The 26,831-nt window shown below is 41.2% G+C and overlaps 1 protein-coding gene across 1 annotated transcript in view; it reads left to right on the top strand.

Annotated features, from left to right (window-relative positions):
* The window catches only part of jub (LIM domain-containing protein jub), a 132,837-nt gene that overhangs the window by 76,824 nt on the left and 29,182 nt on the right, over nt 1–26,831 (top strand). Inside the window, exons 2-4 of the mRNA XM_080272301.1 lie at nt 2,980–3,070; nt 15,489–15,721; nt 18,008–18,138. Of these exons, the coding sequence (XP_080128427.1) occupies nt 2,980–3,070; nt 15,489–15,721; nt 18,008–18,138 (455 nt within the window). The remainder of the gene's footprint in view (nt 1–2,979; nt 3,071–15,488; nt 15,722–18,007; nt 18,139–26,831) is intronic.

A 26,831-nucleotide genomic window follows, 5' to 3' on the forward strand; every position in this document is an offset into this window, starting at 1 on the left:
TCTTGATAGGAACTTGAGTAGAGTAAGGTTGGTGTAATTAATTTTGATATTCTTAGTATTTAGTCTGTTTTGCAGTTTTGTTTACTTTAGTGCCGTCAATTGAACGTTGAAAGAATGTAACATTTGGTTAATAATTTCAGCGTTAATAATAGCAATTAACTTCTGAGTCTGATGAAATTTGACATGCACGATACTTTAGTATCATGTGAATTGCATGAGCTAGGAATTTATAACGTTAAGTGTGTATTTTGATATGCCAGGGTTAATATACATTTAAGTAGAGGGTAGTTTTAATTAATGGAGAGGGTTGGAGGGGTACATGATGGGAGCGTGAATAAATCCTACGGGGTGTTCCCGCCACGATAGCTAATGTGTGTGGTTTGCCTCGCCGATTAATTATTTGCTTTGTATGGTTTCTAATTTCCTCCGTATTATTATGTACTGCTCAGTGCAGTTTGTCATCTTTATCAAAGTTCATCAGTTGTCTTGAGCGCATTTCGTGGGGGAAGCAGGTTACAGTACTCAGAAGACTAGTGATGACAATCATATTTATACATTTTCCTGTGTAACATGTATGGAGATTATTTATATACCATTTTTAGTTGCAAAAGTTTGCTTGTGAAAATGGCAATACAGCTCTGATGACCATTCAAAGCCATGCGCAGGACTTTTTTTTTTTTTTCCTGTCGATCTCTAGTCCCTTTCAGCTCAGTTGATGGTCAGTGTATTAAGAATGGAGGATCATTGTCTATTAACCAAGGAGACTCAATCCTACATAGACTAATCAGATTTCCTGCAGCCAGGACTTAGTATTCAGGTTGTGGGAGTGCCGCCGATTCCAGCTCCATGGTGTCAGGTCATTATCATATATCCCTTAACAAGGCGTCTTGGGCTTTGCTGATTGTTTTGTAAGTTGTTGTGGGACAGTAATAGTAACACCACGTGATAATAATAGTAACACCACATGATAACCTCCCAAAACTGTTTACAATTGTAAATGTAAACAGAGATTCGACGCTTGAGGTTACTAAGGGTCCTCAAGTCAGAAAGACCACTCTAGAACCGAATATTTTCGTCTGAGGGGGTAATGGAGAGTTATTATAATCCCTGAATTCTGAGTGATCCTGCTGTCTGTTCAAAATCGTCATACGATGTTCGCCAAAATAATGGGATGGAGGAGTTAAGAAACTGCAGCAGCATTAAGGAAATAAAGCTGTTAACATTCCAGTTTAGTAATTGTCATAACTAAAGGGCATAACTCTCAGACAAATAGATTAGAGGTCGTTAAGTGGTGAATATTGAAGATGACAAGGGATATATATTTAACGTAAAATCAGTAATGTTGTAGGGTGGCAACGCTGGGTACCTCACATCAAACTCTTACCTGGGATTGCGTTTGGGCCCCTCATGGCTAGCAAGAATGTTACGACTAGTAGTAAACTATTTTTGGCCAACCCAAGAAGTGTCTTTTTACTGTGCCTTCCAAGGATGCTTAGGTGTGACGCACGTAACAAAACAATGCCTATTGTTAACGCTATAAAGAACAATACTTCATATTAACCTCAAATCTGTTGAGAATTAGTCAGATGTAACATATCCGGAGTGATACTGGGACATGAGTACGGTATGGGGTCTACGTAAGTATTATAATATTGCAGTACGGAAAAAGGCTTTATGGCATGTAAGTGCCTTTTTTGTCAGCGTCTCAGGAGAGTGTATTCCAAGACATACCGGCACCACATGGGGCCCAAGTATGAAAATCTTCAGTAGGATCGTATCGTTGGGCTTGTCTTTATGATTGGTAGGTCATTTCTAGTTGATGCGGTTGATACAGTTGATCAAAAAGACCATTTGTGCAATCTCCATGCAAAACAGTGACACTATGGATAATGGACGTTGCAAAATGTCTGATGATCCTACCTCCAGATAGCTGCCCAGCCGTCATAGGGATGCAATGTATTGCTTGTTTGCAATATTTCACATCTAATCTGTCGTAAGTGTTGACGTTGTTACATGCATATTTGCTTGAAAATAAGTTAATCTTCTGTGGACATCACGAGCTGTATTGATCCTTCAGTGTAATCATCGCCCCCCCCCCCCTCCTTGCATGAAACTCTTGATCATGGGTAGGTAACTCGGGAACACGAGCAGAGGAATAATACAGAGGAGCTTGTTGAACTAACTGGCATCTGAACTGCCAAATATAAGTACCGGTAATGTTAGCCACGGCATTTCCAACCAGAAAATTTGTATATTTAGCTTACCTCCTTTATTTTTGTTCGTCCTAATATGGTATCAATCAGTAGCTGTACATGACATTGTTTCTCAGTTGAAGTGTTCAGTGATGTGATTCATTTGTTATGATTTGTTTTTTAAGTCTTCAACTTAATGTATTTTAAAGTACCGGAACTTAGAGCAACAAGAAGTTTGAATGTTTTGTTTGCATTTACTTATATCGATGAAGTTGTTCATCGCTTGCATGTAACTTCTGTCAGTTCTCATCCCTGTCATCATGGCTGCTTTGGGTTTCATTCTGGTTATGTTTGTATGTTATAGATATAAGTGTTTAGCTCTAAGTTTCTCTGTTCTTTAGTTTACTCGTCCATCTTCATAATCATCCATCCATCTGTCCGTCCACTTATCCATCCTTCAGGTTTTCCTTCCTTCCCTCCTCTGTCCACCATACGAGTATACTTAACCTCACATCCTACACCATCTTTCCATCTATAATCTTAGCCATCCAGTCTCCCATCTGCCATCCCATCCTTATCATTGGCTAATAGAATTCGATAGCATAGACATAGTTTTATTAGTAACAACAGCCTCGTAAGGACCAGTAGGTCTGTTGCTGTTAGATCTCCTTTGTACTCCTTTGTTCCACGTTATCCATCCATTCACCTGCTCATTCATACAGTGCAGCCATCTCCCCCCACTGATCCGGCGCCCGCCATTAACTTTCCCATCTGTTTCCACCACCAGGGGATGAGCGAGGCAGAAAGGAAGCTGGAGGCCCTAACCCAACAGATAGAGGAGGAGATGGAGAAGAAGGAACAGGAGGGAGAGTATTATGGTGAGCACAGTATTCATTGTACGCTGGGATCAAAAATTATCTTTACACAAACGCCATTGAATATCTGCAACCGCATACACCGATATTGCCAAATATATATCTCATTGGCACCTGCATATGCTCATATCTCACTTAGGCATACCAACCATATGGCCGAGGATTATATCAGATACATTTCGTTCACACATGTATCTAGAGGTCACCAGTGTAAAGATCAATTTCGGTCCGAGTGGACAGTAAAAGTATATACAATCAAGGGCAGAAGTTTCTAATATTTCACAGCTGGAGCATATCCGCCACTTTTCTCCCTGACGCGTCGTATTAAAGAGGATCATCCATGGGCAAAGAAACATACGGTAACAAACCTCTTTCACCGTAGGAATATAAGCCAGCAGAGGTGAGTAAGAGAAAGTTACATATTAGGCGAACGTGTGTGTGTGTGTGTGTGTGTGTGTGTGTGTGTGTGTGTGTGTGTGTGTGTGTGTGTGTGTGTGTTTACATTTTAACAGTGCTGTATTTACGACCTTTTGTATATCTGCTTATTCAGTTTTTTCTCGTTACGTATTTCTACCACTTCAGTATGGGAGCGCTTTGTATTTTATTGTTGCATTTCAAGCAGTTTTATTCAGTTTAGGACAGATTTGAATATGAGTTAGATATAACCTTCATGTACATCTTCATTAGGAGAGGTCTTTCCGACGTTGAATAAAATTGTATAGAGGCAGCGGGAATAGCCTCAAGACGTCATCGTTCTGAAGGGATTAATCGCTTTTGTATTTCTTTTTTCATCTTCAGGTTACAGCATCACCATATTTCGTGTATCATCTTAATACTGTTTGCTGTCAGTAGTTCTTATGCACTTCATTGATAATGAGACAGAATCTGATGAGGTCATGGTAAACTTAGCAGTAATATTCAATAGGTTGGAAGAATTCTAAACCTTACTTTATTTTGCAGGAGCCCCAGTCGTGTAAATGGATTATTAATAAAAACTGTACCTTCATGCAAGGCTTTTATGCCTGTAAAGAGCTCGTATTATATGTTTAGCCCCCTGTAAAGAGCTCATATTATATGTTATAGTATTTGAGTTTTAAAAAAGCGTAATTGCATTCAGGGTGTTTAGTGATATTTCCTCTGTAGTGTCAACACTACATGTGGTTTCTCCTAAGTGAAATAAAATCGTCTGGTGATAACAGGAATGAAATAGACCCAGTTGTGAAGGACAGCAAGTATTTGTTTAGTCTGCTTGAAGCTTGACTGTTGAATTTAGTATGTTGGCATTACCAGACTGCTTACCCACAGTATTTTAAAAGTTTACTGTATACTTTCCCTGGTAAAGTGGTAACCCTTTCACGATGACGACATATTTTCATTAGTTATGCGATATTACTGACATTAAGGGAGGCCTCTTGGGCAGATACTTTTAAATTTTCTTGGACAGTACAGTATCAGATTTATCCCTTCAGTTAGAGAACGACTGTTGTATTTTTTTTTTTTTTTCTTGAAGCTGTCAGAGTATTTCATTCAATTTAGGAAGGACCTCTGTTAGCGAAAGAGTCCATGAAAACTATATCATACCTTTGCATTTGTAAAAGTGTCTCCTAAGATGAATAAAATTGTCAGGAGATAGCAGCGATAAGCTACAAAAATACCTTCTCATAATGCAAGAGTTAATGTACCTATTATATTGTTTTAGTAATCCGTTTGAGTCCCCACTCTGTTAATATTGTATTTCTCTCATTGTAGCTCGAGTTCGATTCTCGGGCCGGCCGGTCAGACTGGTGAACTCAGTTTGTTTCCCCCGTTCCACTGTAAAGTTAGGGACTCGGATATAAGCAGATCAGAGAGAGACGTGTACTAGAAAAAGCAAATAATTATAATAGTAAGTTACCTATCTTAACTTCGTGTGCGTTCTGTTGGTAATTCTGGATCCCTGCCACCCCAAGTATTAGTTGGATTTTTTTTTCCCCCTAGAATGGTGAAGAAGGAGTAAAGGGGCTGGCACGGGGTATAAGGAAAAGGGAGGAAGTAAGGTTAGAATAATATCATGTTACTGGATTACTGCTGAAATTTATTAATATATTTTGCCCTTCAGGATTTTCTTTCTCTGGCTCTGCAGTTGCTTCACATATTGTGATGGGATATTTGTAGTGTGTAGTTTGTGACCTTGGGCATGGTCAAAATGTCTCATTTTATTATACGCTTCATCATTTTAGTGTAGGCCTACGTTTTGTTGCTATATTACTGTAGTCATCCTGTTTCCTCTTTCAAAGTGTAAGGGTCCATAATATTTATGGCCTACGCCCCTGGTGGCATTTCATGATGAAAAGACCTCCAGCTGCCTCTTGGAGAAGCAAATTGTTAGGTGTCATATCTCAGTTATCTCAGTTACCCACTAAATTCCCATCTCATGACTACGTACCCGTAATCCCCCCCCCCTCTCTCTCTCTCTCTCTCTCTCTCTCTCTCTCTTACATGTCCTGGTCACCTGCAAATTGTGTTCATGTGTCTCGTTAAGTTAATTACTCGAACGGTCATTATTTGCCCTTAAAGCATGTTGGAGGGGGAGGGAGTCATGTTTTTGCCCTGTCGTGTCCTGGTTGATTTGTTTAATGTAAGCATTCTCTTAGCCTTAATTAGATACTTAATGAGGATCGGTGTAACATCTCATCATGATCTAATTACTTGCTTTATCACGTTCTTTAATTAACTTGTTCTTAGTTTAGTTTCGGTTCTTGCTTCAGTTTAGTTTGTATTTAGAATACGATGATGCGGCAGTATTTTTGTTTTTAATTCATAACCACCACACAGTGTTGTCCAGCCAAGGGAAAACCTCTCGTTGTGAATTCATTAGGGTGAATACATTTTAATCTATGTAGAAGAGACGTTTCAAGCAGGATGGTATATATATATATATATATATATATATATATATATATATATATATATATATATATATATATATATTTCATTACACCACTACAGTAAACCTCCCCTGAACACAAAGAGTCGTCTGTAGGTAGCAGGACTAAATTATGTAGAACGTTCTTGGGCAGAGAGGTTTAATAATGTGTTGTGGCGGCCAAGGTTTCCACACTTCTTATCACCTGATCACTAGTTTGTTTACATGCGTCAGCTGATTGCATCGACCTGTTTGGGCGTCTGGTTGTATGTTTTACTATATTTGCCGGTACGTGGTTTTGTGTGTGTGTGTGTGTGTGTGTGTGTGTGTGTGTGTGTGTGTGTGTGTGTGTGTGTGTGTGAGAGAGAGAGAGAGAGAGAGAATGTGTGTTTGTGTGCGTGTGGTAGTTATTTGTGTAGGTTTATTTCTTGTTGCGACTTAGGTGGGGTAAGGGGGGGGAGTGGTGATGGGGGGGGGACATGGTTGGCACACTCATCGACTCTGTACTCCCCTCCCCTTTCCCCTCTCCTCTTCCTACCCCTACCCCTCCTTCCATCCTCCTCTCCCCTCCCCTCCCCTCTCCTCCCCTTCTTTTCCTCTCGTCTCAATTCCCTTTCCCTCGTTCCTTCTCTCCCTTCGCTTCTTCCCCTTCCCTTCCCCTCATCTCCTCTCCTTTCTCTTCCTCTACCCTCACCCCCTCTCCCCTTACTCTTCTTCCCTCACCACCCCTCCATTCTCTTCCTCAACCCTCACCTTCTCTCCCTATCCTCTTCTACACCCATCATCTCTCCCCACCCCCTCTACCCTCACCTCCTGGGCTCTCCCTTCCCCTCACCTCCACTCCCCTCCCGTCCTCTCCACTCCTTTACCCCCTCCCCACATGTCTGTTCCCCATCTTCTTTCCCATCCATTCCCTCCCCATCCCTTCCCTTCCCGTCCCTTCCCTTCCCTTCCCTTCCCTTCCCTTCCCTTTCTCCCATCTCGTCTCTCCTCTCCTTTCCTCTCGTCACTCTTCCCTCACCACTGTATCATACTCTCTCTCTCTCTCTCTCTCTCTCTCTCTCTCTCTCTCTGAGGGGGGGGGGTTGTTTGCTCATCTTAATTCGCTTAAATGGTTATATGAGAGAGAGAGAGAGAGAGGAATTGTGATTCTTGTGTCTCTTCCCTTCTCTTAAATCTCTCATCATCATCTTTTACCTCCATTTGTATTTCCTGACTTGTCTTCCAATTTCCTTGCCTTTCGCTTTTTGTATTTTCTTGTCTGTTCTCTCTCTCTTCTTCTCTTTTACCTTTTTTTTTTTCTTAATGCTCCTATCCTTTTTCGTATGTCGTCTTTCACTTTCTTCCCTGCCCCCCCCCTCCCTCTCTCTCTCTCTCTCTCTCTCTCTCTCTCTCTCTCTCTCTCTCTTCATCTGTCCTCACTTTTCTCCCCCCTCCCTTTTATTTTTTGTCTGGCCTCCTCACTTTTTCGGTTTGGTAATCCTCACCTGCAAGCCCTCAATCCCCTCTTCCACTCCACCCTCACACCTCACCTTCATTGGTCACATCTTCCTCACTTTTGTCTCATAAATCTCCCGCTCACCCATACTACCACGTACCACATCCCTTCTATCTTCGCTCTATCAACGGCTTTCCTTGCATCGTCTTTCTGTTACTCTCTTTTATCCCCATCCTTGATTCTCCCTTCATGTGTGTGTGTCTCCCATCATCTGTTTTACCTTCTCACGTCCCATTCCCGCACTTTTTCCTCTCACCGTGTGTTCTTACCCCTCCCTTCACATTGGAAGTGAGGTACTTGAGGAGGTAGATAATATTGAATCTATGGGAGCCGTGTTCATATCCCTCCCCTCACATGGAATTGAGGTGCTTGAGAAGGGAGATAGTGTTAAATATCTGGGAACCGTATTGTGGAAGCATTGTAACTTGGAGTTTGAAGTTCATGTGAGAGCATTTCGAGGGAGAAGAGTAAGTGGAGAATGTGATATTGTTTTGAAGAGTAAGGCGGAGTGGTCTGTCATTAGAGAACTTGGGTAGTATTTTGAAGGGTAGAGTGGAATGGAGAAGAGTAATTGGACAGCTTGGTAATATTTTGAAGGGTAGGACGGCTAGTATGGTGATGAAAAGAACGCCGCGTCAAGGTGTATTATTGCTGACACTTGTACACGATTGACGGTCATCCCACCCTTCTCCCTTGTTCAATTTCCTCCTGTCCATCCTTTCACCCAATACTTTTCTTTCCCCGTATCTCACCCTTTCCCCGTCCCTCTGCTTTAGTATCACCCCATCGCCCACCTTAATATCACTGCTTTCCGCCTCCCCTTCCTCCCGAATATCGTATCCCACCCCCCACCTCACCAGCCAGCATATCCCCTCTGATGGGAGATGCACGACCACCTGTTTCCCCATCACCCCAGATGGTTAGTTTATCATAACATCATCTCTCACACTCATTTAACGCATTGATACACGGGGCTTCCCTTACCTCACTGATTCTTGGCCCTATTGCCACGGTTGCTGCAGTAGAATATTTATACAGGCAAATGCCAGAAGAAAAGAACTTTTTTTTTTTTTCTGTGGAGATTCTAGCTGTCAAAGGGTTAAACCATGGATTGAGTTTTGAAGAAGTCAGATAATTACTATAATAAGTGGTGTCAGGTGCAACAAACGTCACCCGACAGTAGTTATTTCATTACTGTTCCATACTTAATCGTTACTGCCATTTATTGTCAGTACACAATTAAAGTCTAAGGTAATGGTGCAAATGTTTTCAAGTTACACCCTCTGAAAATCCGTGACCTTGCATTTGACCTTTCAAGGCCACTTGCTGTCAAAGGTCATGGTACCAATTAAAAGCCCATGTGGAACTTCCTGTATGTTGATAGTAGTAAATATTTGTCTGCTGTATCTTCAATGAGTGTCGAGTTATGGCCCCCTGATTATCCGTGACCATGAGTTTGACCTTTCAAGGTCACTCATGGTCAAAGTTCTTGATGCCAAATAAAACCCTTATTACGAGTTCATGGATGTTCTTAACCCGAGGCATCCCGTTAACGTATGGATACGTCTTAACTTTTTGTCATGCTGACTCCCGTCAACGTATTGATACATTTTGCAATTGCGAGGTCCGTCATTTGAACATTTTTCAAGTTTCGCGCGTGATTTTTGGTAGGCGTATGCAGGAGACCTTCCTTTAGCCCCCACCAGGCTGCGACACTGCCTTTCCCCGCGTGACCCCCTCCCCCCTTTGCACGCCACTGTCTCAGCAACTCACCTGTTAGCAGTGACCTGGCCAGTAAAGACATGTTGCACCACAGTACGAAATTCAAGGCGAGAGTGATTCCCCAATTGATGACGATGTGGAGGACAAAGACTATGTGGCACCAGGGGAAGAAACGAGCAAAAGTGATGAGAAGGTAACGTCGCTGAGGAAGGTGCGGAATGTTGATGTGTTCAGTGAGTGAAACAATGCTTATATCGCCCATATTATTGTGTGAAAACCAATATATTCTTGTACTACATACTTAAAAATTCGTACCAAATGAACAAATATCTACCTATTCTGAATGGTTTGCAATAGTTACCGCTACCATAGAAAACGTGACAGCCGCAGCATGGCTCCAGAGAACACAGAATCAGGTGTTCGGAGGGTCACCTGTTTAGACCACTTATAAGCTCAGGTGAGCACTTTTTTTGTGACTTGCCATTGTTTCTCATTAAAAGCAGAGGTTTGAGCAAGAAAAATAAAATCCAAAGTCTGCCGGGATTGGGGGGGAGGGAGGTCAGTGGTGAAAAATATGCCAGGAAGCGGCGGGTTAATAGTAAATATCTCCGTCTTCAACCGGTTTCAAGTTACAGCCCTTTGAACATCTGTGACCTTGATTTTGACCTTTCAGGGTCACTCGATTACCTACAAAATTTAATCTCTTGTGGGATCAGTGCCCACATATCTTGAAAGTATCATGTAATTTCATTCAGCCGTTTTTCCATAATGTTGCCAACAAACAAACGAAGAAACAAAGAAACTCGACGAAAAACAATACCATGTGTCTGTTGAAGTCAGACAAAACCCAAGTCATCACATTCAGTGATATTATGTGATAAATGTAGTACCATACTAGTTATAACTTTCATTTGTTTTCATTTGATTAAACAGTTTGGCAGTAGGCAGACTAAAACTTTGCCTGAGTGTGCCAGCGAGTACGCATTGAACGTGTGAATAAAGAACCTTGTAACAGTACTAGTGGTATGTCACTTATCATGGCGTCCACCATCAACTGTTGTGCATCTGGTGACTGCACAGAGTGACAAACCAAATGGTTCCCTGTAATAGAAGCCATTTACTACATTGGGTGGTAACTATAGAACGAATTGAGCTTTTGATGGTCCGCTGAGTTAAAGCTGTCTAACCTGATGGGACCGTAAGGATTTCAGCCTGAGAGGTGGTTGGTATTTATTACTTACATGATGACACTCAGGGAAGAGCGAGGCTGATCACCTTTGCCCTAAACGTCGAGTCAGTAGCCAAGCCCCAGGCCCTTACGCTCCTGAGGGGACGAAGAGAAAAAACAAGATGATAGACCGTTTATTGTTTTTATTATTATTATTATTTTATTATTATTATTATTATTATTATTATTATTATTATTATTACTATTATTACCCTACTGTATTATAATTATTATTATTATTATTATTTATTATTATTATTATTATTGTTATTATTTGGTGGTAGGTGGGGGCGCTCACCATCCACTCACTCGATGTAGTGGTGCTCTCGGGTGGCTGCCCTTTTCTCTCTTCCTTCCTTCTTTCCTTCCGTCCTCTTATGCCATTCTTTCCTTTGTTTTTTCCTCTTCCTTCTGTTTACGGGTGACTCAACACTGAGTGCAAGTCAATTGGTTTCCTGTACGCCAGGAAACCATTTACTGTGCTGGGTGGTAACTATATAACCAAATTATGGCGCCTGGTGGTTTAGTGGGTAATTAAGGCACTCCAGTCGGATTGAGCCTGTGTAGGTTCATATCCAAGGGATGGTTGGGGTTTATTGCTCACGTAATGCCACTCAGAGATGAGCGAGGCTGGTCACTCTCAGCTGAAATGTCAGGACCAATTTGCCTAGCCCCGGGCTTCTACGCTCCTCATGGTACAACACAGGTTTAGGTGGGTGGATGGATGGATTATTATTATTATTATTATTATTATTGTTATTATTATCATTAATATTATTTTTATTATTATTTATTATCATTGGTCACTTGAAGGCTGCCTTCGGCTGCCTCCGCTCGATGTGAAAAGGCTAGAAATGAGTCAGTACAGAAATATGATCATTATAATGTGTAGATTATTATTATTATTATTATTATTATTATTATTATATTATTGTTATTCTTATTATATTGTTGTTGTTGTTAGTGTTATTCAGTCTGTTGACTTCGTAGTTAAGGCTGTCGTGATATGTGAGTCAAGGATTGTGGTATGGTGGTGGAAGAATATGAGAGAGGTGGAAAGGAGGAGAGGCAAGGAAGGGGAGGAGGAGAGTGGGAGAGGAGAGGGGAACGGCAGGGAAGGGGAGGGGAAGAGAGTGGGAGGCGGGGAGGAATAGACAAGGAAGGGGATAGGGAGAGAGAGGGAAGGGAAGGGGGGAAGGGAAGAAAAAGATGGAAGAGGAGGGGATGCGAGTGGGAGGAGGGAGAGGCAGGTGGAGTGGGGGTTAGGAGTGCTTACGAGAGAGGATAGAATATCATCTGTGGGTTAATGTTGGCTAGAGCGTAGGAGAGAGTAAGGAAGAAAGGGATACAGAGGGTAATGAATAAGTAGAGTAGAGGTCACAGGGCAGGGGGGGGGGATCTTAGGGCATTATTTATTAACCTTTTAGCTGCGAATTAAATTACTTTATATTTTGGAGAATCTAAGAAAGTTTCATTGCGCACAAGAGATACCTAGGGAACCAAAATGGCTTTAAACAACTACTATATACATTCTGGCGGGTAATCGAGGACTTATACTGCAGCGTATGACTGGCGATTTTATTTAGCAGACGGGAAAAAAAAAAAAAAAGAGGGGAGGGGGTAGCTAGAGAGGGGGGGGGCATTGGAAGGGGATAATAGGGAGGGAGGGGAGAGATTTGAGGATGGATAGGTAGGAAGGGAGAATGAAAGAATTGGAAGGGGAGCAGGAGAGTGAGTTGGCGGGGAGGGGAGAAATGGGGAGGTAGGTGGGGAGGTAGGGAGGGAGGGGAGAAAGGGGAGAGGGATAGGTAGGGTGGGGAGGAATGAGAGCGTGGAGGTGTAGGAAAAAGGGAATGTGGTGGAGAAGGCAAGGAGTTATGAGAAAAGTTAGATAATTTGGGGTGGGAAAATGAGGAAGTGGAATATTAGGAAATGGAGAGGAATGTTCTGAGGAAAGATACGGGGTGGGTGGGGAGGGCTAGTGGGGAGGGAGAGTAGAATAGAGAGGCAGGGAGGGAAGGCAGTTGTGGGAGGGGAGAGGAGAGGAGGAGCAAGGACAGTAAACCAGCACTGTGAGAGAGAAGGGAGACTGAGGGGAGAGAAGGGAAGAGAGGTAGGGGAGAGGATAGGAGGTGACAAAAGAGAGGGAGAGAAAAGGCTTGAGAAAGAAGGAGGGAGGGAGAGAGAGAGAAGGGGGGGGGGAGGTTAGGCAGGGAGGGGATAAGAAAGACCTGTGAGTGAGGAAGAGAGAGTTGGGTAAGGAGGGGAGGGAAGGGAAGGAAGGGATCGGTAGAGAAGGGGGAGGAAAGGGATGAGAGGGAGAGAGGGTTGAGCAGGGATGGTAGGGAGAAGTATGGAGGCAAGAAAAGGGCTGAGAGTTAGGGAGGGAGGGCTGGGAAGGGAAGGAAGAAGGAAGGGAGATTCATGAAGAGAGGAAAAGCCTGAGAGTGAGGGAGGAAGGGTTGGGCAGGGAGGGAAGAGATAGGGAGGAGAGAGGAGGGGAAGGGAGAGGCCCGAGAGGAGGAAGGGAGGGAGTGTTGGGCAGGGCGGGGAGAGAATGGAGGGTGGGAGTAGAGTGAGGAAAGGAGAGAGAGTTGAATAGGAAGGGAGGATTGGGCAGGGAGGGGAGTGAGAGGGGAGTGGGATGGGGGTATGGCAGGGAGGGAGGGGGAAGGTTGTGGCCAAGTCAGTGAGCCAGCCAACTAACCAGTGTGACAGTTCTGTGTGTTTTAGCTGCTTCCTTGTCGCCTCTCCTCTCCTCTGTTCCTCTCTCTGCTCTCTTTTCATCTCTACACATTTCCCCCCATATATCTTCCTCAGACCCTCATTCTTTCTTCCTCCTTCCTTCCTCCCTCCTGCTGTCTTTCTCTTCCTTGCTTTCTTGAGTGTTGGTGGCACTGTGAGGTATTCATATCCTTTTGTTCTCTTTGACCTCATTCTGTAGCTTTATCACCATCACCATATCCCTACCTCCCTGCATGCCTTGTTTCTCTTATCTTTCTCACCTGCCCCTTTCATCTGCCTCACCTTTCCTGACTCCTTTTATCTTTCTCTTCTCTCCTCCCCAACCTCAATTCCCTTGCCCTGATAACTGTCTCCCTCCCTTCTTCCCTCCGTTGGCTTTTTTTTTTTTTTTTTTTTTTTTTTTTTTTTTTTCCCACTTGTCTCTGCTAATCCTATTTTGTATTGCTCTCCTAATTTGTTTATCATCTTCACAGTTATTGCTGCTTCTCATATTTACCCATCACACACACACTGTCCATCCATGTACTTTTTTTTTTTTTTCTTTTAATATATTTCACTCTACTTCACACTGCCTCTGCCCCCTCACTCCGTCTCTCTCCTATCCACTCTCCATCTTTTACTACAGTATTTTTTCTCCCCTTCACTCTGCCACTCTCCTCCCTCGCCCTCTCCCTAGCAATTTGCATACCCCAAGCCCACTCAGTAATCCTACATCCCTGACCTTGCTCATACACCCTCACACTTCCCTTGCACACCTCCTCATACTACCTCATATCCCAACATTCGTGTCCTTCTTTCTCATTTTACACCTTTTGTGTTTTTCTCCAGCACAGTAATGTAATATCTTCCCTACTATCTATCTTTCATTCCTCTCTTAACTCCTCTCTTGTGCCTACCTCCCTCATATTTCATACACCTCATACTACCTCACACTGCAATATTTGTTGCTAATCATTCTCTTACAGCATCATTGGAAATCCTTAGTAATGTCAGTCATAAACTTGCCAACATCCTCACATCATCAGTCCATATACCACTATCTTGTCAGCACCTGCATCATTGTTCATTCTGGTCTCATACCTCCTTCACACCTTCCTCTTACCCTCAGACAGCTGCTTAATATAGAAAGTGCATACCTTCTCCAAAGGTGACTTTCATGCATACATACATGTACATTTCAGCCAGTACCATACAAATTTCTCACAAAGCTCAGAGTCGTTTTATGAGAATTTACATACACCTTAACTCAGTACCTGCATTCTTTCTAGAATCAGATTACATAAAGGGCAGCCTTCAGTTTGACAGTAGAACTTCAGAAGTTGCATATTGAAGACTGTGTTGAAAATAAATTGTGCAAGTCTGTGTCGTGGGAAAACAAGAATACTGTATTGTAATAAAGAACGGTAATAGAAAATGGAAAATAATTGTATTCTATTAGGGGAAAAAAAGGATTAGTATTGGTATAAATGCAATAACCTACGGTAATAAAAATGAAGTTTTTGGTGACTGAAAAGAAATAATCTGAAATTGTAATTCGCGGCAAGTCTTGAGGTTAATGCCATAATGTGAAGAAGTGAAAACTGGGGTAATACATCGTCAGGACTCAGAGAAGTTATGGTGTTTTGCAAAACTTCATCACCAGCATCATGGCAAACTTAGTTAAATGTAAGAGTACAGTGCTTATGAGTTTGTGTATTCTGGTATTTCTTTTTTCTGTCTGTTATCTATGAACTGGGCTTTTTCTTTCTATGCTTCATTGTAGTTCATGTTGTTTTCTTCCTTTCATTCGTCCTGTCCTTTTACTTTTATTATTGTAGCAACTGCACTGCATTGTTCCTTAAGTATTTACTCATTACCTCCCATATTATGGTAAGTGGTGGCGACCATCATCCGCTCACTTGATGCAGTGGTGCCTAATTTTTCCATCACCATTATCATTCTTTTTTGTGTCTACCCTCCATTCTTTGTATTTCTCCCATCTTTAATGTCACCTTTTATTACTCTTCTTTCCTTTTAGGTGGCTTTACATTGATTGACAAGCCTAGTAGTTTCTGTAAGCCAGAAAACCATGTACAGTGCTGGGTGGTAACCATATAACCAACCCACACGTGATCCCTACGTGATAACAAGTGGGTTGGTGGAGGGTTAGTGCCTCTCCCCGTAAAACAACTAACTCATAGACAAACAGCCACCCCTTAAGGGATTATGGCATCTGGCTGTAGATAGGTAGATGGATATATAGACCTCTCATAATTTTGTACAGTATATGTGGGGGTTGTGAATTTTTCCATTGTTATTCTAACCTTGCCTTTCTTTGTGGTAGGCGTGTGTCATACTTGTGGGGACAAAGTAACGGGTGCTGGGCAGGCATGTCAAGCAATGGGCAATCTCTACCACACCAACTGCTTCATCTGCTGCTCCTGTGGTCGTGCACTAAGGGGGAAGGCCTTCTATAATGTCCATGGCAAGGTCTACTGCGAGGAGGACTATCTCTACTCTGGATTCCAACAAACTGCAGAGAAGTGTGCCATCTGCGGACACCTCATTATGGAGATGGTAAATGGAGAAGGAATGATGGAGATCATAAGTGGAGCGGAAGAGAGACTGATATATTAAAGAGAGTGGAGAAAAATTTAGGGAAAGGGAGGATGAGGAGAACAGAGAGATAAGAGTGAACTGGAAAAGGAGGATGAGGAGAATGGAAAGATATACATCTCATTCTGATGATGGTAATTGAAGCAAAGGGTCATGAAGAGAGAGGAGAATAATAGGTTAAATTGAGAGAAGAGAAATGTAGGACAAGAGGGAGCCTAAAGGGTAATGGAGAGGTTTGCATGCTAGCCTAAAGGGTATTGGAGGGGTTTGCATGCTAGATGTTAACCTGTCCATGGTGGTTACATTTATTTTTACACTCAGTGTTATATTAGTCATTACTAGGGTGCTTACCTATGTTGAATATGATAGTCATGTAGCAGCAAAAATAAATAATGAAGGCCACAGGTTGAAGGAGTCAAGACCTCATAAACTGTAATTTAAGATCAGGTATAGAATGTACTGTCAGTAATATACTTGGTTATGAAGAATCTGTACCAGTAGAGAAAATAATCTGTGCTAGAGCAGCAATAACCTGAACAGTATCCTGACTCCTTTTAGCTTAGGTGGTGGCTAAGTGTAGTCAGACTGGAAGATTTATCTATCTAGTAGCCAAGGAGGCTTATTCCTACCCCACAGGTAATGCTCATTGAATTGCATGCAACCGTGACTTAGTATTCAAGTTTTGGGATGAGTGGCCAAGTTCTGTTATGTGAAAAACCATCTGCAGTAGGACAGTGAAATTTAGGAATATAATTCAGCAGAAATGTAGGAAGATATAATTACAGTGCAGTATTAGAAGTGAAGGAGAGTGAAAAGGAAAGGAGATGTAATTGACTTCTATGTTGACTGGTTTCTGTAATGCCCAGGAAGTGATTATTGTATATACCTGTATAATAGAGCACTGGTTTTATTGGTCTTGTGATTTGTCACCAGACGGTATGAAGATCAGATACTCTGGGCTTCACTGTGAAAACTGGTTACTATTTTACAGCTGCAACAGTGAAACTGTTTTTACATTGACTTGTACTACCAATTTCTCTGTTTGCATTTGGTGTATGGAAGACAGAGTATTGGATGTTACAGAGAGAACTGGAAGGGAGAAGAAAAACAAAAAAAAGATAAAAGAGAAAGGTAGCAGTTGGGTAGAAAGAAATAGTATCCACAAGTGTTTGATTTTAGAGATGCAGATTCTGTGAGACATGAAACTAGAAGTAGATTGTGTAACAAGTAAGTTGTCTTGAAGAAAAGTCTTATGTACAGTATTTCAGTTGATGATGATGATTCCATAAGCCATCAACATCAGGGAAATTTGCTGCTAAGATGATGACAGTATATTGAGTTAGACTGAAAATATCATCATGGAGAGAGAAATTAGAAAGAAGAGAAGAAGCAGTACAATGAAGCTGTGGAGTTGTAGTTAGAGAGAGAGGGGAGAGGGGGGCGGGTAAACAGTGTTTAGAGTTCATAGCAAAGATGATGGTAAAAAAGGTTATCACTGATGCAGAAAGGGCAGTGAATGAATGAAGTGTGCTAACATGGTTGTGCAATATCAGTTTACCTTCATCATTACTACCATAACACATCAGCCACCGTAGATATTGTACTTTGTTATTATTTGCTGTGAATTGTAAGCCCTGTTCATTGTATATTTTAGAGTGCAGCACTGTAACTGGAATAAAACAGTTAAGATGATGGACGAAAGCTGATGCACTGTATTAGGCAAATAATAATACAGTATAATGAAAGTTGAGCAAGGGCTCGAGTTAATAGGTATAGAGACGAGTATTAACAACATTTGGTTTATATTTCCGTTGATAATATTTCACATCATCCCATGCCTACTATACTTGCCATTAGCCATATCCATCCCTTTTTTAAATATCTTTATAACCATAAGTGACTGATCTGTAGTATTTATCAATTCATACCAATATACATAGATCATATCATTGATGGATGTTGTACTATTCCATCCCCAGGTCACTCTTTTAAGCCATACGTTGTTAACCCCCTTCATTCCAGGTAGGCTATTTCTATTTCAATTTTGCATTCTCTTGATGATTTTCTTCTACGGAGAGTCTTTTCAAACTGGATGGGTTAGGTGCAGCTTTCATTAACCCCTTCATTGTAAGAGGTCTCCCTTGTCTGAATAAATTCGTCCAGTAGTAGCAAGGAGATTATTAATAATATATCATCATACTGTAAGGGTTGAAAGTGCCTACCTCTAATCCAGCCACTGTTTCCTAGATCCTGCAAGCAATGGGGAAATCCTACCACCCAGGCTGCTTCCGATGCTGCATCTGCAATGAGTGTTTGGATGGAGTGCCCTTCACCGTGGATGTGGACAACAAGATCTACTGTGTTCATGACTACCACAGGTCTGGTTTGGGAAGGTGAAAAGGAAGAAGGGAGGGGATTTGGACTTAAGCATAAAAGCATGGAGGAAGTGAACTCATGGTAGGAAAATGTACCATCATGATCAACAGCTCACTGACACTTCCCTACCAGTTGTTACAGTGGAAGATGTTGCATGAAGTAGTTCAATTTGATAGCCATAAGAAGCACACAGTGAAAGATTGTGAGATGGACTGATGCTCTTTGACATTTCAGTTAGAAAGAGAAATGTGGGACATAAAACTGGCAGGGTTTTGTTGGTGAACTTTTGCTGGTGATAGTACAAGAGAGGGAGATGAGTTGCATGCACAGTGTTTCATATAGGAATGGAAGGTAGTAGGGGTGAAGGAGGGTGTCAGAGGAAAAGGGAGAGGTAGAGATCGTAGGACAGAGAGGAGGAGGACTTTGATATATACTGTATTTGCTGTTCCCATAACAACCATGAATTCATTTAGGAAGCTAAACAGTTAAACATACAAGAGTGATGCAAGACGGAAAGGGAAGGTAGGTATAAGAAGAGTAGAGAAAATGGAGAGGAAGGAGGAACATAAACAGGCAAGTAAAAAACAAGTGATTCAGGATTAAGTACAGCATAGGGAGAAAAATGTTTGGGAAATGTAGGCAGAGGGATTTGTAACACTGAAAGAAAGAGGAGGAAGCAAGTTTATGAGTAAGTTGAGTTTTGTTATGTTAAGAAGCAAGTACTGCAAAGTAGAGGAGAGTGACAGCTTAATGAACTAATGGAGGCATGGCTGTAGGCTAATACAGTATAAAGGACAGCTGGGACAGTAGGATTTTGCCCATTTGTGGGAAGCACCCTCCCATACAAGAATAACATGAAGTAATGTATACATTACTCAGTTTTCTTTCCTGCATATGGAATTGTAATTATGTCAATTTATTAAGCACTTTTGTGGTAGGTGGGGGTGCTCACCATCCACTCACTCAATGTAATGCTGCTCTCAGGTGCCTGCCCTTTCCTCTCCTCCATCCCTCTTTCCTTACATCCTCTTCTGTCTTTCCTTCATTCATTCCTCGTCCTTCTGCCTACGGGTGACACTACACTCCCTCTTCTGTCTTTCTTTCCTTCATTCTTTCCTCTTCCTTCCACCTATGGGTGACTCTATACTGATTGACAAGCCAATGGTTTCCTGTACACCAGGAAATGATTTACTATGCTGGGTGGTAACCATATAACCAAATTTTGGCGCCTGGTGGTGTAGTGGGTAATTATGGCGTTCCAATCGGATTGAGCCGGTGAAGGTTTATATCCAAGGGGTGGTTGGGGTTTATTGCTCACGTAATGCCACTCAGGGATGAGTCAGGCTGGTCACTCTCATCTTAAATGTCGGGACCAACTTGCCTAGCCCCGGGCTTCTACGCTCCTCATGGGGCAACGTAGGATTGGATGATGGATGGATGGATATTAATTACTTTGATTTGTAAATGAGATTTGAAGGATGATGATGCTTGAGTAAATTATTACAAATTTCCGTCCTGGAGCCATGTTGGTAAGTCAGCTGTTGGTTGATATGATGACACTGCACAGTCATGATCTTTACCAAATTGATTATCATTTTATATTAATGTGGTGATGACCATGATGATGAATAAGTATAGAGTGTTTCTAAGGGTGATTGAGTTAAATATAAAGTTGTGTTGCATGCAAGTTGAGAGGCAGAGTAGTGATGAGCAGTCCCACCAGGGAGTGTGAGAGGAGTGGTATGCGAAGCAGGAAGAAACCCACTGTGCGAAGAACCAGCTCCAGACCACTAGACTCAACACAGCCAGGATGGAGCCAGGGACCCCACACAGGATACTACTAGTGACCCATTGAGAATAATAACAGGACCAAGAAAATGCAAAAGGAATAACAGGACCATGATAAGTGCAGTGGATAACAAAACCAAGAAAATATGCAAGGGATAACATGGACAAGAAAAGCACACAGGGTAACTGGACCAAGAAAGTGTACAAGTGATAACAAAACCAAGAAAGTGTACATGAGATTACAGGATCAAGAAAGTGTGCAAGAGATTACAGGACCAAGAAAGTGTACAAGTGATAACAGGACCAGGATAATGTACAAAGGAAAACAGGACCAAGAAAGTGTACAAGTGATAATGAGACCAAGAAAGTATACATGAGATTACAGGACCAAGAAAGTGTACAAGAGATTACAGGACTAAGAAAGTGTACAAGGAGTAACAGGACCAATAAAGTGTACAGTCCCCCCAAGAAGCGATGGCAGAGTTTCAGATTGTTTTGGGCATGGTGGTCTGTCAGGTGTTAGTTGAAAAAACGAGGGCATATATGTAATGTTTTTGTACATTCATCACGTCACACCATCTGATAAGATACATAATTCGTCACGCTGGGCATTACCCCCTCGTGCACGATGATGCGAAATGAGTCAAAATGGTGTTAGTCTGAAGTGGAACCAATGACGCACTGTGATGCACTTGTCAGTGTTGGTCTTAATGGATGCCGATTAGGTGATTTTGGACAAAAATATTCACCAAAAATTAAGTTTTAGCATGAAGTGCATCAGTCTATGGTGCATCATAGGGGAGGGTGTCTATTTCAAGACCAGCACTCAAATAGCTGGCTTTCTCTTGGCTTTCGCTGGGGGAGGGGAGGGCTGCGCGCATGTGATTTTGTCGATTTATTGAAAACCCATGGTTGTGACAAAATTCCAAAGGCACCACATGAAAGCTCATGAAATTCTGCATATAGACAAATACATAGCTCTTGCATGGTGTGGGCAAAACATTGCAGTAGGGTTTTGGGAAGTTATTTACTGTGGAAACATTATTGTCATTGCATTTCCGTACTTTCGCAGTACTTTTACTCATCAGTTTTGTGTAATTTTATTAGCTTATTGTATAGTATAAACATCAACAAAAATAATGGTGTACAATTTATGCAAATATAACGAATTTCTGGGGCAAATTAAATTCATGGGAATGTTTTCTTTTGTGCTTGAATCTAGGCTGCCCTCGCAGCATTTTCTCAGATCATGACACACAAACTTACATTAAACTTAAGGTGCCTGATGGGGTGATATAGCCTAATTTATGAGTGTCTGACATGTCTTTCCAGTTCCCCAGGACAGTATTCCAATCATGTTTCTGAGGTACTAGCCTAATATTACCTTCCCGGTTTCTTGCAAATTAGGGCTTGCCATCGAATAAATTATCTAGCTCATTTTGCTGAGTGTTATGTAAGTTGGGCAATATGGGGCAATGATATGTTAAAACTTCAAACTGTCTGATATGTCGTCCAGATCTGAATGTGTTAGTTATTATTTTTCCCTTCTTTCAAATTTGAATGTGTTACAAATTATTCCTTGCAGTGTACCCACCATATTCCTGAAGCAGTAGACTAATGTTATTTTCTTGGGATCAAGCAAGAATGGTCTAGTATCAGGAGGCCCCCCCTCCCCTTCCCCCTTGACTTTCAAGTGCTGTATAGCAGACAGGATTACAAAGAAAATGCTTTGGTATTAAGGATGTATGAGATAGCACCTAGATATTTCTCCCTCATTATGCCATCAGTGAATACTATCAAAATTATTGCTGCTTTATTCTTTCCAGCGGGTATCAAAACATTTTCAGTTTTAGGGAAATAAATGTTGCAGTCAGCATTATTTCTTTTAATTAGGCAAGGCAATAAAGGTAATCATGAATGCAAGTAATCCCTGCAGAGGACAAGTGAATACAGTTTTTCCTCAACCTTATTCTTTCATATTTCCTTTTTCTAACCAAATTCTGTAAACTATTTTAGGTTTTGCTAAAAACTTATGTTCAAGATAATTATGAAGTGTTTTATGCAGTGCAGTAATTGTTTGTCTCTGGGCAAGAGATGTCTTCCTTCATGCTTGTGGATGGTTCGTCTTGAATAGCCCACGCACTTTGTTTTCCCGCCTTCTGCCGTCCATGGAGACAGTAAAACAGAAATACACATATTGAAGTTATTCTTTTTTTTTTATAATGAAGAATGTCATTAATATTAGTTATTTGTTTTAATAGTACAGTATTTATTTATACATGATTTCAGTGTCAGCCTATTCATCAGTTTTATTGTATTTGGCCATAAGAGCTTTCATCCATCCATCCATCATCCAATCCTATGTTGCCCCGTGAGGAGCGTAGGAGGCCGGGGCTAGGCAACTTGGTCCTGACGTTTAAGATGAGAGTGACCAGCCTCACTCATCCTTGAATGGTATTACGTGAGCAGTAAACCCCAACAACCCCTTGCATATAAACCTTCACTGGCTCAGTCTGACTGGAGCACCATAATTACCCACTTAACCACCAGGCGCCATAATTTGGTTATATGGTTACCACCTAGCATAATAAATGGTTTCCTGGTGTACAGGAAACCATTTGGCTTGTCACTCAGTGTAGAGTCACTCACAGGCAGAAGGGCGAGGAAAGAATGAAGTAAAGAAAGACAGAAGAGGAAGGAAGGAAAGAAGGGAGAGATTTCAACTTGTCAAATTAATCCTGACTGCCCCTTAGCGATAGTTCTGAAGTTTCAAGTAGTTCCATCTGGTGATTTATTACTGTCGTACCTAATAAACTCTTTCTTTCAGATTTGAAATGAACGTATATTTTAGCCTTTATTGACTCTTTTCTAATACAATTATACCGATTAATTTTGATTTTAAGATTATACACGCAGAAATATATATATTATCACTTGAGCAAAAATTTCTGGATACTCTGCTGTCAGTTCTTGGGGAGACTGTACAAGTGACAACAGGACTAAAAAAGTGTACAAGAGGGCAGAATGCAAGGGCACAAGAGAGTGAAAAATATGAAAGAGTATAAGAGAGCACAATACAAGAGGTACAAGAGGTAAAATACAAGAAAATGTACAAGAGAGCACAATACAAGAGGTAAAATATAAGGAGTAAAGAAGGCAAAACAGAGAAAAGTGTACAATAACGTGAAAAACAAGACTTAAAGACAATTGTACTGTAATTTGCAGACCTTGAATCTTCAGATTTGAATTAACTATCAACAAGGGGACATAAAAAAAAAATAAAAGAGAAGAGGAAAAAATAAGAGAAAAGGATCAAGTGAAAATGTAGTTATACCATGAAGATGGTACTGATTATTGTGAATGAAAAGAGGAAAAGTAAATAAGGAAATGTGCAGCAACAAGGAAGCACAAAGACTCGGTTGTCTTCATTTAAATATAGTACAGTATATGCTGCTGGAGAAGATTAGTGTAAATTAGAGCCATAAGATGGTAGAATAAAGCTCTAGTAGTGATGTCGCTTGCATCATGCACCCAGCAGACACTGCCTCCCCATTTAAACCACTAGCATGGGCAAGGGTTAAACTGTAGGCGTCACCTGACCATTAAGGAGAAGGACCAGTCCTGCAGTGGGCCTAATTTGGACTGATACAGTGTTGTCCAATAGATTTCAGGTATAGATAAAGTACACAGAAGAGAAATGATGATATGCTTACTAATTCAGTACTTAACATTAGTATGTTACATGAGAAATATTCGGTAGTTAATAAAGTACCATTGGTAGCCCATTCATTATAACCTTAGTATTCATATATACAGTAGTACATGCAGGGGCAAGGAGAGGATATTTTAAATCCCCTTGCATTTTGTCTGCTGTATAATATGGTTTAGGAATAATGAATATTTTATCTCATCCTTTGATGGGCAAGAAAGTTAAGATGATGGTGATATTTGCATTTTGCTGTCATTCAGTGATACTGCAAGTGTGGATGAGTTTATATTGACATGATGCTTAATGCTTACTGACAGTTTTGTTTATAACTTGATAAACTCTTGTAAAACAATAGAAACTCTTAATATCGACACTTATAGCTTGGACGTATATGTTGTGTTTGTGACAGCCATCTAATGTCCTAATGCCATCTGAGAGTTTTAAAGTTTCTTTTCCCATTTATACAGTATTTATGCATATTTATGTGAAATAAAGTAACAATTTTTGCATACCCATAAATCAGTTACTGTATGGTCAAATAAACCACCATTCCCTCCTGTGATTGAGTTGTCCTCTTGGCATTTAATTACATGATGAACTCAATATAATTATCAGCGTTACAATCTTGTACAGAATTATAATATTAATTAGAGTAGCATCAAATAACCAAGAACATGATCAGTGCTTCAAATTTTTAGGCAAATACCTCATTCATATTGCTCTTCAGTGCTACTAGGTTTGTTTTGTGGTATGGTAGTTAATGGAATAAAAATATCGGGGTGATAATACAGACACAGTACAGTCTTGGGGTTGAAGGAGCCTCTTTTATAATAATAGTTCTCTAGACAGGAGCTAAAAACCTCTTGGATGCAGCCCATTGAGCTCAGGCTGACAGAGCCCTTAGTCCTAGTGTTACATCCTGGTGGTGAGGCATTGGAACCAAGTCCAAGCAGAAAAGCATTGAATGTGAGACTTGTCATCAAAGTGATCTCTCAGACAGAAGTTCACATCTGTTGTGAAACCACTTTGAAAGCGCTGGCTAGAGAGAGATGATTTCTAAGGTGGTACCAAAATGTCATCGTGTTGGCTGTGAAACCAGTGAGACAAGACCAGCAGCGTGCAGGATGCATTGTAAAGAGCCTCCGGTAGTACCAGCTTTCCATTCTGAACTGCCATAGAAGCGAGTGTCCAGCACAGACCAGCCTCATACCCTTCATGACAACAGGAAGCAGCATTCAGGGAGACTAGAGGTTGTGGATGGATGCATTTGAATGGTTGTCCGTCCTTCCCCAGTCCAGAACAATAATTAAAAATACAAAGAATGTGATAAGACATTAGGTGGCTACATATATAATCTGGTTGAAGTTACTATACAGCAAAACTGTACTAAGAGGTAAACACTTATCTATCTTTTTACAGCTAGACACCTTAATGCCAGTAGGGGTGACCCCCCAAAGAAAAACTGAGAATGCAGAAAAAGTGAACATTGCTAAACTTGTGCTTGGGGGCACATAGAATACACCTTACAGTCTCAAAATGAAAAAACAAATAAAAAGAAGAAGGCCAAGACAAAAACAGGAATGCTGAACTTTGTGCAAGCTAAACAGGGAATGGGGAAAATGAGAAAATTGGGAGGAAAAGAGAGAGAAAAGAGGAGCAAGTGCCTCACTCCAACACGGCATTAAACACCTAAAAACTCATGCTATAGAGGCTAAAGGCCGTCCACACAGATCATGGTGTGAAGCTGAACAGCCTGATGGAAGGTGGGGCTGTGTCCACAACAGGACAATGAGAAAATGATCAAAGCACAGCAAACCAGGTTCGGCAGGCAGGAAATGCTCCATAGAAAATGGAGTAAGGGACAACTCAAATGCAGATTTCATATGAGTCTCCTGCTTATGAGGATGCTGTGAGTGGTGAGGTTCACATTAAAACTACAGTATTTTAACTGCCTGATCAGTATAGTTAACCTGCATCATTGTGATCTGTTCAGCCAGATATAATGGAGCACTAATCTAGACACTGTATGGACACAGTACTGTATGTAGTTTTACAGTACATGATATTCTTTCAGCCAGTAAATGGCAGAGTTCATTCTAAAACCCAATAATTTATTTAAACTGTAAGAAAATTTATTTCCCCAACTACCTAAAAATCATCAGGCAGAAATCTGGGAAACCATTTCAAAGCAATTGATTGTTGCCAAAATCACAGGTAAGCCTAGCACACCACAGTTGGAGACAAGACAGTGGTGTAGATATAACTACTGTACACATTTCAGTGTCAAGCAGTCCATTGAGTGAGGAGAGACATGTGTGATGGATTGACTTGTGGCTTGAAGCTCCCAGAAGGAATTTTGATGTGTGACCAGGGACTACCACCTAGAGACATTTATAAACACAGACTGAAAAGTACAGTATATGACTGAAGTGAAGTTTTGCTGGAGAGTGGGCTTATATTTACTCATTCTTTATCATTTAGCAGATACATCTGAAGGAATTTTCCTCTCCATGATTGAGTGGGAGGAATATGATGGAGAATACTTCACACAGTTGAGTGGAAATCAGTACAGTTAATCCATCCATCCATTATCTAGTCCTTAATTCCCCCTTCAGGAACATGGGGGCCTGGGGCTAGGATACTTAATCAAGACAAAAAAAAAAGAGGATGGCTAATTGCTTGCCTAATTAGCATTTTGAGTATAATTAGACACAATCTTCACTCATCTCTGCATTTTTTTTTTTTTTTTTCTTTTTTTCCTGTCACAGTGGTTATTCCCCACCATGTGTTGGCAGTTGGCAGGTAAATCTATAGATTTCTCATCCAGTCTGATGCTGGTCCTTATTGTGCATGGAAGAATAAAGTCAAGAAGGAAAAAGCTTGAAGAACAGCAAGGCAGTGAAGTAATTGTTTTGCTATATAATATTCGAATGATTAAGAGGCAGGGTTTTACTATAGGCTGTAATCTTTAAAAACAACTTGTTGTTGAGTAATCCTGATCTGCCTGGCCGAGCAGACCCATCTGCCACAGGCAAGCACTTGCCCCTGCAAGGTCATCCCATGCAGTGAGCTGACGTTCCCTTGTGGTAGACCACCTTGCAGACACAGGAAGTACTGTGAAGGTTTGGTTCCAGATGTACACTCCATTTTTATGTGTCCTCCCAGTTATCAGGGGCACCATAGTAGTCTTCACATCAC

This window comes from Coenobita brevimanus, chromosome 6 (genome assembly GCF_032717465.1).
Source record: "Coenobita brevimanus isolate Jiangsu-jjx chromosome 6, ASM3271746v2, whole genome shotgun sequence".
NCBI classification, from domain to species: domain Eukaryota; kingdom Metazoa; phylum Arthropoda; class Malacostraca; order Decapoda; family Coenobitidae; genus Coenobita; species Coenobita brevimanus.